This window comes from Calypte anna, chromosome 6 (genome assembly GCF_003957555.1).
Source record: "Calypte anna isolate BGI_N300 chromosome 6, bCalAnn1_v1.p, whole genome shotgun sequence".
Lineage (NCBI taxonomy): Eukaryota > Metazoa > Chordata > Aves > Apodiformes > Trochilidae > Calypte > Calypte anna.
In genome coordinates, this window is record NC_044252.1 from 30,922,822 (window position 1) to 30,935,877 (window position 13,056).

Here is a 13,056-nt window from a genome sequence, read left to right on the forward strand (position 1 = left end):
GTTCAGCCTGGAGAAGAGGAGGCTCAGGGGAGACCTCATCGCTGTCTACAACTACCTGAAAGGAGGTTGTAACCGGGTGGACGTTGGTCTCTTTTGCCAGACGACTTTTCAACAAGACAAGAGGGCAGGGTCTTTAGTTGTGCCAGGGGAAATTTAGGTTAGATATTAGAAAGAATTTCTTTACGGAGAGGGTGATCAGGCATTGGAATGGGCTGCCCAGGGAAGTAGTGGATTCTCCGTGTCTGGAGATATTTCAAAAGAGCCTGGATGTGGCACTCAGTGTCATGGGCTGGGAACTGCAGCAGCAGTGGATCAAGGGTTGGACTTGATGATCTCCGAGGTCCCTTCCAACCCAGCCAATTCTATGATTCTATGATTCTATTATAAACCTTTGTCATATTTCAAGGAATTCAGGTAAATGCAGGTAGAGTTTACAAGATTTAACATCTTCCATAGCAAGCACATTGGCTGCTTGGACACAAACTTTGTGCTCCAAACCAAGAAAGTTTTCCTCTGTTCTTTTCTACAGTTCTTGACCTCTTTTCTGCACCCATGTTTTCTTGCCTTTCAGCACACACATCCAAATAGAAACTTCCTACAAAGTAGACCTAGGAACACCATCAGCAGCCTCTGGCTGAGCACAAGTCCCTTCTGGAAAATACCACTGAAGAATGGGGGCAAAAAATCAATTTTTTTAAAAAGGTATTTTTTTTAATAGGAAATGTACATTTTAAACCAACTATCAAAATGGAATGCTGTTGTCCAGTGATTCATCTAATCCATTCAAACTGCAGAAATGTTGCTGCAGACATAAACACCAACCAATACATGAATATTCACTTGGAAAGGCAGAACACAACCCTAGAGCAACTTCTCTGATCACTTCATTTGTGACACTAGTTAAAATTCCCTGAAAAAAAAGAGATTTTAGAGTTTCACAAGCACTTTGTAAAGAGGGTAAAAACTAGCTTTCTTCCAACAAATGCTCTGTCCCTATGAATTCTTCAGTCAGCTCAAGTTCTGACAGTATCAGAGTTTTCTATCAAAAATAGTCCAAAACTTCAACAGACTCATGCAACCTTTTTAAAAAGCAACCTTGAAAAGAAAACAAATGTTTTATTTACAGAGACTTTCAGTAACTCAGAAGTGCTTTACAAACTACGGGTTTTTAAAGTGGCTTTTAAATTCTAATTAAATTAGATTTTGGTTTATTTTTCTGTTCAAATGAAGCAACTGCTGTTGAAGCTGCACCACAGGACTGGTACTAATCCAAAAATGACCTAATCCTTTAAAATCCTGAAAATCTGTCAAGATGCAGCTACCTTTGAATTTCCAGTCACATAGGGGTTTGCAGAGCAGGGAGAAGATACCAACAAGTTTCAAGTGCAACTTTTAATAGCCACAGAACTTCATATTTTACTGACATGTCTACACTTTGGTAGTGCCAATTCTCACCTCTTTATATATTTCAACCTGGTGCCCATCCCTCAAGGTTTCTTCCCTCCTGACACTCTTGCATCTTCCTAGTCCCACCATCCCCAGCCTTGGCTCATTACAGCCACACACACCCCAAGTGCCATCTCCATCCACATCAACCTCTGCTACCTCTCTCTTAATCCCAGTTTAATGTCAAAAACCATTAGTGTGGTGGGTCCAGTTAGGATTCCCATCATCCACCATGGGCAGCTGTCCCATTTTAGCCACAGGACTGTCCCACCTCTGTGTTTCCTCCCATACCTGGGAACAACACCAAGAAACGTAGGTGGAAGATACTCATTAATAGGGCAGCCATGATGCAGTTCACTTATGATTTTTCTGTATTTGTGATATGATAATTTAAACTTTTTTCCCTTTTTGTTGTTGTGGTAGTGGTGGTGGTGTTTTTTCTTTTTTCTATTTTTTTTTTTTTTTTTTTTTTTTTTTTTTAAGAGGAGGCAACTTAACCAATTCACTGCCAACTTTTTCAGTAACAAAACCATGGAGCAAAGACTTGGCCGAGGTCAAAAAGCCCATGGCTCTTAACAAGTGGCAGCTGCACATCTAACAAGACTGTTTTTGCCTTGTTAGAATGTTCAGACAACCCCTGCAAATTCCTACTTTCCATGGGTAGGACACCGCGTGAATTAGAAGGCACGATTAAAAATGATAATAACAGAGCTGAAACAATATCCTGCTCATCACTCATCACAAGCAAGAGAAATACCTGCCTGGGGGCTGTAATAAGACAGAAAGTGGGACAGGGAGACCCGTCCTCCCCCAGCAGACTCTGCAGAAAGCATTCCAAACACGACAAACCCAGCAGATGAAGGAACAACACCAGGATTTGTCCATAAATGCAACTCAGCCAAACTACCCCAATGAAATCGGGGGGTTGGAATATTTTTACCTTATTAAGAAAGGAGAAGGGAAAAAAAAACCATGTAAGCTTTCATTCTGCCCTTAGCTGAACCATCACACCGGGGGCTTTGTTTTCAGGAGCAAACCCCACGGCCTCCAGCGCTAAACAAGCGGCGTCATTTCTCCTGGGGGTGCCCACACCTTGCCAAAAATCAAGCCCAGTGCCAGGTGTGAAGTCCACACTCAGGCTTATCAGTAGAGTAAATAAAACCTTCTCCCCCCCTCAGCCTAACCAAACACCTGGGGGCAAGCATCGGCGTGGATTCCTTCATGCTTCCAGCCCCTGTCTCATCATGCCCCGCGCCGCCAGCACTGGGGTGAAGACGTCAAGCCAAAGCTTGTCCCTGTCAAGAGCCAGTCAACAACTACAGGCACATCTGCCAGGAAAGCAAGTTTGGGCTTGGTTGGAATACCTACACACTTAACTCCTGCCAGACATTTGTGATGCAATGTCCAAAGCGTGTTAATTTAGTTGGTGTCAGTCCTTTTCTCGTGTGTAACGTGAATCCTAAAAATAAGTCTTGGGACATTAAGGACTGTGCTATAGTTCAAGTAATTCTCAACTTCATTTCACTGAAAGAAGCCTTGGCAAAAGAGGAAATCACACTGCATGTGTTTTCATGAGTTCAGGAATGATGAAATGGAAGCATGTCTTTAAAAAACAAAGATGTGTCTGTGCCACGTTCACAGCTAAAGACTCTGAAAGCACAGGGAAAGCCAGAAATAAAACCAAGTGGAAACAAAAATAAATTTCTTCTCTTTAAAATAAGGGAAATACAAATAGTGAAGCAGCAAGAGCAAAAAAAGTCAATTCCATTTTTATCTTTTTTTTTTTTAATAATATGCTGTAAAAAGCAAGATTAAAATTCATCCTAAAGTTCTCTAAAACCTCCAAGAGCTCACAATAGGAGTGGTTTTCTGCATATCCATCAGTAAAACCACTTATACATGAGATTTCTGGGGTGCAAGCTTTAAGTTGACAGCCATTTGAAATGCTTCCTGGATGAGAAGTTATTCTTGCCCTGCTTTCCTATGGAAATAAGAATTACTGAAAAGGGACAACCATGTGGTGCCCTGCCACCTCTGGAGCCAAAGGCTGTTAGGTAAATGAGAAACTGGTCACAGCACAGCTATGCTGCCTGCAAAAGCACTTCAAAAAAAAAAAAAAAAAAAAGAATTTAAATATTTGTGGCAACTTCTGCTTGTTTTTATACTAAACAGCAAAGTCTTCTTACACATTCTTGGGAGATGTGTTGTGCTATGGCAGCTGCTTGTAAAAACCCAGTAAAGGAGGTAATGTGGCTAACTTCAGCTGAAACCAAACCATCTTTTGTTTCCCTTGGTGATGCCATTAAATAGGACAGAAATGGCTACCTGCACCAGGAGTGTTTGCAGCCTAACCTTTTTCTTTTTTTTTCTTTTCTTTTTTTTTTTTTGCCATTAAAATATAAATTCAATTAGTTACTTCCATGCTTAAACAGAACTGCTGCTGCTGAGATTGTGCTCTAATGATAATTGCAATCCAAGAGTGATCTAATTATACTCAGGTCTCAGTGGCTGCATTCCCAGGTCGCTTCCTCCAACCCGGATTCACTACAGTACAAACTCATCAGTGAAAACCACATCGTTTGCCATCATCCTCCCCTAAGACTGCATGACTTTATATACATTTAATGAGGACAGAGTTAGTCTATTAGGAAGCCTGGTGCAAAAAAATGTGAGTTCCCACCTGCTGTTAAATACAAAAGAACAGAAAGGCACTTCAGCTGCATGTAAAAAACAAAACAAAAAAAAAACCAAACCTGCTGATGGGCTAAACTGTACAAGGGAACATTCTTTTAATTAAGGTACTGGATTAGGATTCAAGTACCAGCTTTATTTCTTGGCTGTGCCATCAGCTTCCTGTGTGACCCTGGGCAAGAAGTTTCAGCACTCCCCAGCTCCTATTTTCATCTATAAAATGGACAGGGAGGTTTCCTTCTCCTGGTCTCTCTGCATTTTGGTTGGAAGCACCTACTGTGCAATGGAATGTTGCCTTGGACAATAGGTATCTGATATTAATTGGGGCCTCTGGGGTTGTAACTAAATAAAAAGCCACAATTGATAAATTGTCCCCTTTCTGCAGGAGTTTCTTATGGCGACCATTGGCCCCTACTGCAATTCCAACACTTTTGGAGCCCTGAGCAAAGCCCTGAATATCTTTTGGGGAGGGACTTCTTTTGTAAGGCTATGTAAGGAATTGGACAAGGTTTTTTACTGGAAGAGGGGAAACTCAGTTAGACATTAGGAAGTAATTCTTCACTATGAGGGTGCTGAGCCTCTGGTTGCCCAGGTTGCCAGAGAAGCTGTGGCTGCCCCATCCCTGAAAGTGTTGAAGGTTGGATGGGGCTTGGAGCAACCTGGGCTGGTGGGAGGTGTCCCTGCCCATGGCAGAGGGGTGGAACTGGATGATCTTGAAGGTCTCTTCCAACGCAAACTAGTCTGGGATTCTGGGATTCTATGATACACAACCTGCTCAAGCCCTTGTTTTGAAATGGGGGAGGAGGAGCAGAGGAAGAGGCAGTCGATCGGGGCATCCCAAACATTTAAAGAGTAACTTTTTCCAACACAGAGTATCCTGGCCAAATGTGCTGGACAATTCCCCACTAACACTGTCAATGTGCAAAAGCCTCCTGTGCAATCCAGAGAGGCTGCCAAAGACCTGCTGGTTTTTTCTTCACTATTTTCTAGTCCCATTGTAAAAAATTCAGTGCAAGGTTTTTGCCAGGTTTGTAAATTTGAATGAGACCATCTGAGCTGACTTGACTATTTTAAGAGGGTTCTTGCAAGTAATTACAAGGTAAAAATGAGAATACTTCACACCTACATTTTGAACTGAAAACTGCTCAGCCCTGCTGGCTCCAGGCTTTTAATTGTCAAAAGAGTTCAAGGTTTGGAAAGTTATTGGCATCGAGTAATACTGGATATTCCTAACTAGTATTGTGTCATTATTTGGCACAATTTTTGCTGGGATACCTCCCAAATCTGTGACATAATCAGAGGGTTCTCTACATTACACCATATAGTCAGATGCTCATGTTAGTGTAATACTTTACCATGTTTTATACCATTTGCTATTACTTACACTTAATCAACTCTGGAACCAGTTAAACCATGTAGGAAAAGGTATTTCAAAGGCTTTCAACTGACAGTTTTCCACTCACAACTTAACCTAAAATTACACCCTGAAGTTTTTAAGATGCAGTCTACATAGGCAATCTGCTCTAAACAAACAGCCATAACTCTCCACAACCCTGTGAGAACTGAAAATCCATAGGAAAATGGAAGAAAAAAAAGAAAAGGGAAAAAAAAGCACAAAATTAACTTCTGTAGAACTGTCTGAACTAGAAAAACTGTCAGAGTTTCCCCTTCTGGCCAAGTTTAATTTACTGCTTCAGCAGTTTTATGCCCAACCTCCATGATTATTACAAGCTTTTGGCAACACAGAAATGGCTCAGCTCTCTACCTTCAATATCCTCTTTAGGTTAAAGTCCCAGTGCAGTATCTCTTGAAAGACTCAGAATCAATTCAACACAGGTATCTCAAGGTGCACATTCCCATATACACATTTTCAAAGTAACAGTTGCACCCTTTAACTCATCAAATTATTGGAACTCCAAGATGAAGACCCAGGATTCCCAAAAGTCACTTTTGGAGTTGTGGTTTTCCATCTCACAGGGTCTGAGCATCAGAAAACGCTGGGTATTTGCCCAGGGAAAATCAGGGCTCTTTTGGGTGCCACCAGCTGGGCACCCAGCACCCCAGATCACTAGTCACACTCTTGAAAAACCTCATTATTTACTTTTCTGTTTTTCTATAGGAAAGAAATAGACATTTAAATAAATGACATAATCCTTATTACCATTCCATTCATTGATGCAGGCCTCTATAATTTACTGCCAGGAAAAATAAACTTCTGCATAATATTTCTCAATGCAAGACATTCAAAAGGCTCTGAGAGGAGGTGAGAGGGCTCCTGATAAATATTTTCTCAAGTGATCACATCATCCAGGAACACATTTGCTAGAAAAAAATGGGTGAAGAAATATATGGCCAAAATTAAACATGCCAGATCAGGACTGAGGTGGTGATGAGGAAAAGGAAGGAGCAGGGGACAGAGAAGGGGAATTTTTAGTTAGTTTTGTTTCAGCAAGCAAAACCCCTAATATTGCAAAACTGGCTTTCTTCTCCCACGTAGCCTACTAAAAACCAGTTTTAAACAAAACCAAAGCTGAGTCAATCTAGGCTCCCTAAACAATTTAGAAAAAAAGCAGCAAACCACAAATGCTAAAAATCCTCCAAAAATCCCACATCTCATCATCCCCTGGGTCAGGCTCTGTAAATCCAGCCTATATTCTCCAGCAATGTGGACACCAGAGACACACAGAAGATGATTTACTCCCATCTCTGGCAGCTGCTGCTGCTGTAATACCCTCCATAAACATTTTCAACCAAAGAGTGCAAGAAAAAATGGCTTTACCAGTCCCCACAAAACCCTCAGCTTAGTCTACAGAGGATGACAAAATATTGCCAAGGCTATAGAAATCCTCAGTGCTACCTAAAACCAAGTACAGGTGAACTGGGTGGTTCCCAGACTGAATTTGAAGACTGAGATGTACTGGGGATGGTGGTAAGGACTTCAACCTGATGGCACCACCATCATAAAGTTATCTTTTTCCTCCTCTGCACCACAAAATGCCATTTTCATGGGGAATGTTTTCCTTTTTTGCTGCCTAAGAAGCTGGCACTTGTTTTGCATTGGGTTTGGGGGTTTCCACAGATTTAAGTTGTCTCAGACAAAATAAGGCTCTGCTTTTAAAGATCATCCACTACACTTTTTTTTTCCCCATAGAAAAACCAACCAAGAACTTGGCAAATGAAAAATTTGTCACTTTTTTTGGTCATATAAACCCAAACCCAGAGCTCTCCATAGATGACAAGTTGGGCTGCCAGTCTCCAGCCAAAAATAGCCTCCAATTACCAAATGAATTTTTGCTTTCAATTCTGACTGATCAAAAGTTTGATTCACAAAACTTGTGATCATCCCACAAGCCTGGGGAGAGCAAAGCCCATTCCAGACATGCTTCAGAAACCACAGCTGAGATCCCCAGAGGTAGTCCCAGCAGGTCTGATTACAGCAGCCAAACTGATTACTTTTGGGCACCAATGCCTCCAGAGTCAATAAAAGTGCTCACACCCATCCAGGCTAATCAGGAAGAAGTAGGGGCTGAATGGAATTGGTTCCTGAGATTTTAAGCCCTAATTTAGCTAAGTACTTAAATAAATATGTGTAAGTCTTATTAAAGTCAACAGGATTTGGGTGTTATTAAGTTAATATTACTGAGCACATGCTTAATAGTCCTGCTGAGTCACAGCTTTGCTATTACTAAGAATTCAGACAAGTTTTTTTTGAATTTGCCCTTAAGTAAAACTATTTCTTCACCATTTCTTTTTTGCCTGTGTTTCCAGGACTCCTCATGGGCCAAGCACCAGCCTATGGCTGCATTTCTGTTATGCTGCTATGAATCCAAAGCACTTTTCCTGAAGCTCCAGGTCTGCTCTAGCTTCACCAAAGCCAATTAACCAGCTTTTCATTAAAAAAAAAAAAAAAAAACACAACACCTAAAAAACCATTTCATCTGTAGTAACAGTAATCTCAAGAATCACTCAACAGTCTTCATAACTAAGCAGTTATTAAAATTCGTGTTAGTAAAACTGAACAAGTAACAATTAAAGTGTAATACTCATTATTACAATTGCATCAGTATTTCTTAATTGCCTGTCACAGCAAGCGTGGAGGTGTATTACAGCAACTAGAACTCACTTGCACATATGAATACCACACCTCTGCCAAAACCTGGGTAGATGAGTCCTACAGACAGCAGTGAGATAAGATGTAGATGAACACAGAAAGTTAGGTAGCAAAATCTTCTCTTTAGACTACTGCAAAGTCATCTCCCAAATTAATGCAAAAATGTATCGGCGTAACTCAGGGTGTTTTAATGAAGTCATTAATTAAGAACACCAGGTTTGAATTAAACAATGATTAAACATTAAAGCCTTTTTACTTACCCACAACATCGAGATGGTAGGTGTGATTGATGGATCCATACTGGTTTTCCACAATGCAGGTGTAATTCCCTTTGTCAGATGGGACCACGCTCTCCATGATGAGACTCCAGTGCTGGTTCCGGACCTGGGGGAGATGCAACCAGAGGGGTTGGGAACTTCACTAGCACAGTTTCTCTCCCTCCACCAGAACTTTCTGAGTAGTTAACCTGCTGTAATCCATGTTTAAAAGCCTCATTGTGCTCTTTGACATTTATGGAGACAGAAATACTTGATTCCCCGGAAGGCAGAGCACGGCTGCAGCACTAAAAGCTTTTATGCATTCTGATACATAAATATCCTGATCCACCTCATCCCTGACCCAAGCACTGCAGATGTTGGTGCAGACTCAGTCCTGCCAGATTTATAAGGATGGCACCAATTGGCAGCAGTTGTCTTACCAGCCTTTAACTCTCAATCTGCTCTAAAGCCAGTTCACACCCTCAGGATATTTTCCATCGGCAGATAACATTAAATACCTACACCAGCAATATGGGATGGATATGATCCCCTAGCATCTAAGCCTCCATCTTTCTTTAAGATTTACACAATTACATAGCTTGTATTGTGGAGAAACAAGGTAAGGAAGGGCAATGGCTGGGATCCCTACCACAGCCATGGAGTGGCCTCATCATATCCATCAGCGGATAACATTAAATACCCACACCAGCAATATGGTATGGATATGATCCCCTAGCATCTAAGTCTCCATCTTTCTTTAAGATTTACACAATTACACAGCTTGTATTTTGGAGAAACAAAGGGAAGGGCAATGGCTGGGATCCCTACCACAGCCATGGAGTGGCCTCATCTGGGGTATCCCGACAGAAAGGAAAATTCTGCCCCAGGAAAAAATCCTGAAGAAAATCCTCATGAAAAAAAGAGCATAAGGATATACATTCATTTCATGCAATCTTTCTCAGACAGAATGTATTAGAGGTCCTGATTCTGTTCCCATTTGAACTCAAATTGGCATTGGGCTTGAAGAGAATAGGATCCAGCCCAACCCTGGAAGGATACAGAGCCATCCGGTATACACGTATATATATTTCCTGCATCCTCAGTTGGCTCCCAAAATGACCTGTTGCTGGCTACCCACTAAGCCCTTGGTTTAGCATTACATTTTTGACAAAGACCTTAACATTATGGAGCTGTAACATATGACTTTCTAACTGCAAAGCACATATTTCAGCAAATGGAATAAAACTACAATCTGGTACAATCATTTTAATCAGCCAAATGGAAAGCAGTCATGCAGTGCAGTCCACCAGAAAAATTTATGGGCCATTCAAGTGATGCTTCCAGTAACTGTATGTTCTCAAAAGATCATTACAACCATAGGAATGAAATTCTGCTTCATGCCTGCTTATTGTGTAGGTGTCATCCAGCCAAAAGAGCTACACAGGGCTCCATCCCCAGTGCCAAGAGCTTGGCTCTGACACTTGCTGCAGGTAAAAATGCCCTCAGTTCCAAGCTTGGAAGAAAAAAGTCCTTTCTGTAAGGAGCATTCCTAGTCCACCTAGCAAGTAATTAGCTCATTAGCCAGTTATTACTATTAGTGGCCAGCTACAGGCTAATAGCATTGGCTAATAACTGGCTACGTGGGCTTTGAAACACAAAGAAAATTGGACAAGGCTCCAGCAGCTGGCACAGGGCATGGATGCTAATCAAATGTCACAGAAAAGTGTGGCAACACAAATCTCCCACCCAAACTTACAGCTCCTCTCCCCAGCCCCCTGTGTCTTGATGTTATACTTCAAAAACTACATATTGATACTTTTTTCACAATATGAAGTGCTGAGAAATAAGTTTATAAAGCTAGAAAGAATTATTTTATTGTCTTGTTATTCTGCTAAGCAACCTTGAACATCAAAGTTTGGGTGAGGAAGAATTACTGTCAGAAAACACTGGCAAATAGCAAATACAACAGCTCTGTATTTTGAATATTTTGCTCCTTTATGAGCTACTTCAGGGGAGACTTGGTCAAAGTGACCTCAACTTTTTGCCATTACAAGTTACATCACACTTTGCAGAACCAGAGCAAGTGTTTTTAACCTATCTGACTGCAAAACAGGAAGAACAGGTCATGGTTCTGTGGAAGTTAAAGCAAAATAAAAATGGGTAACAAGCTGTAAGCAATTAATTTGACAGGAAAAACACAAGAGATTGTTTAGCACTCAACAAGAAAACACAACTAACTTACAGCCACAAGTGGATATCCTGGATGGCAATGTTCAAAAGTGTTTTGTGCCATTTCCCTTCTTGTAAATCCAATGAGAGGAGATAATCATAATAAAACAGCAGTTTAAGCCTCTTCAGTTTAAGCTAAACAACTGCTGCAGAGACCCAAAGAGTTCATGACACATCAGCACACAGCTGGATTCATGTCACCAGTCTGGATTCAACTGGATTCCAGTTTGCTGGCTTGTTGCTTTCTGCTCTCCAGTGCAGCTCTGCAAAGCCCAGAAAAACTCCCCTTGGCTGTCAATGACAGCATCTTCTCCTCCTGAAAATTCCCAAACTGAGCCTTTCCCTCTCAGGCACGCAATGATCCCACCACATCCCTGTGCAACCCAGCAGCTCCCAGCATCCTGATCCTGCAGGGCTTGCTAACCAAGTGGTGTTGCTATCTAATCCCAAGAAAGCCTGTCTTGGGGCAGCAAAACTTTGCAAAACTGAGAAGCAGGACCAGCAGCACCCCAGTTTACAGAATCACAGAATTGTTCTGGCTGGAGAAGAACCTGAAGACCACAGAGCTCAACCATTAACCTAACTCTATGGAGCCCATCACTAAGCCACATCCCTGAGCACCACATCTACAGCTTTCCAACACCTCCAGGCATGGGGATTCAACCACTTCCCTGGTTAATTACCCTTTCAGTGAAGAAGTTGCTTCTAACAGGTGATCTAAACCTCTCCTGTTGCAACTTGAGACCATTTCCCTCCTGTCTTATGTAAAAGTGAGCTTCAGAAAAAGGTTGGGAGTAGCTCTTGCACAGCACACAGGTCTGACAGCAGCTGTCTGTGTCTGGATGAACAGGGATATTCATTTTGGGGGAAAAAAAAAGCCAAAACAAGCCAAACAAACAAAACAAAAAATGTCCCATACCCGTGTGCCAATAGATGGGTCTCTCTGGTAGAGCAGGTTAAAGCCTTTTGGTCCCTCCTGGTTGCTCACTGGATCCCTTCTAACTAAATATTCCCTAATAAGCTTCCCTGGGTAACACCAACTGGGTCCATTTAAGATGCTTTCCTAGATGACTTGAGCTCCTCTGGCAGACAGGACATATGAGGGAACACAACTATATGTGAACTAAGCCACTAGAAAAAACCATGAGGGCAGCAAGTGGGAGCATCCTCACCAGGCACATGGGGTCCAGCAAAGGAGAAGTGTCCACAGCCAGAGATTCATCTGTTGCAGAAAGCTCTTCCAAGCTTTCCAACCTGGATGGCTCCTTGCTAGCTGTTATTCTGTTATTTCTCCTATTTTGCTCCCTAAAGCCCAACTTCATATAAAGTTCTGTCAAAATCCTAGAGAGCACCAACCCAGTCCCACCCACCCCCATCCCCTGGTCTTCAGGGTACCCCTTCCAACTTGTCATTGCCTTTTCTTGACATAGGGAAAGTTCAGGGAACAACTGCATTCCAAGGATCCCAAATCACAGCTTGACCTTTCCCCTTGCTTTGCTGACATAATTTAATAACTTAAAGGTTTTGCCTTTTTTTTTTTTTTAATTATTGCTTTGAAATACCTATTTTCATGGTTTATCTGTGCTTCATACCCAAAAATGGTACTTTACTAAGGTAATAAATATAATATCACCTTGATTTTTTTTTTCCTGATCAAGCAGGAATACCTCTAGAAAATTACTGAGGTGCTTATTTCACTCATCTTCTCCAACAAATTTTTAACCAGTTCTTCCAAACAGCTCCATTTTGAAGCTAAATTATCAATATCAAATACATATAACAGTACTCTTAGGTGAAAAACTTAAAATGGGGTCAAAATGCCAAGAAATATTGGTCAGAACTTAAGAGTAGGAATGTTTTATAGAAACATTTTGGGTTTGGAGTATCATATAAAAAAAAAAATGAAAAGTTCTATTTAATTGTAAAATCTGGGTCTTCAGATACACCATGCAGAGCTGGCACTTCTCAAAACAAGGGGTAAAAAGTGGTCAGTTTTAAATACATTTCTAAAGAAGGGAGGATTAGAAACCAAAAATATGATTCCCCACAAAATCAGCACAGTTCTGGTATTGGTTGGGTAGGGGGAACAAGTGCACAACATCAATACAAATGCCATGGGTGTTTACAGTTCCTCTTGAGTCTGAACTCTTTCTTTAAATTTAAATATGTGTAAGATAACTGTAGTGATGAATCTTATCAAAATGTATATGTAAAAACACACACCTGTTAATACTTCAACTCTAACTACTGATAGAAGGACATTTGCTTTCTGGGTGGTGTATAGAAAAGTAAAGGCTCTTTGGTGTCCCACAGAGGGTTTAG

The 13,056-nt window shown here is 41.2% G+C and overlaps 1 protein-coding gene across 8 annotated transcripts in view; it reads right to left on the minus strand.

Moving 5' to 3' along the window:
• FGFR2 (fibroblast growth factor receptor 2) overlaps positions 1-13,056 on the minus strand; it is an 86,019-nt gene that overhangs the window by 41,771 nt on the left and 31,192 nt on the right. For all 8 annotated transcript variants that reach the window (XM_030453217.1, XM_030453216.1, XM_030453213.1 and 5 more), the window contains one exon: positions 8,509-8,632. In XM_030453217.1, the coding sequence (XP_030309077.1) occupies positions 8,509-8,632 (124 nt within the window). The remainder of the gene's footprint in view (positions 1-8,508; positions 8,633-13,056) is intronic.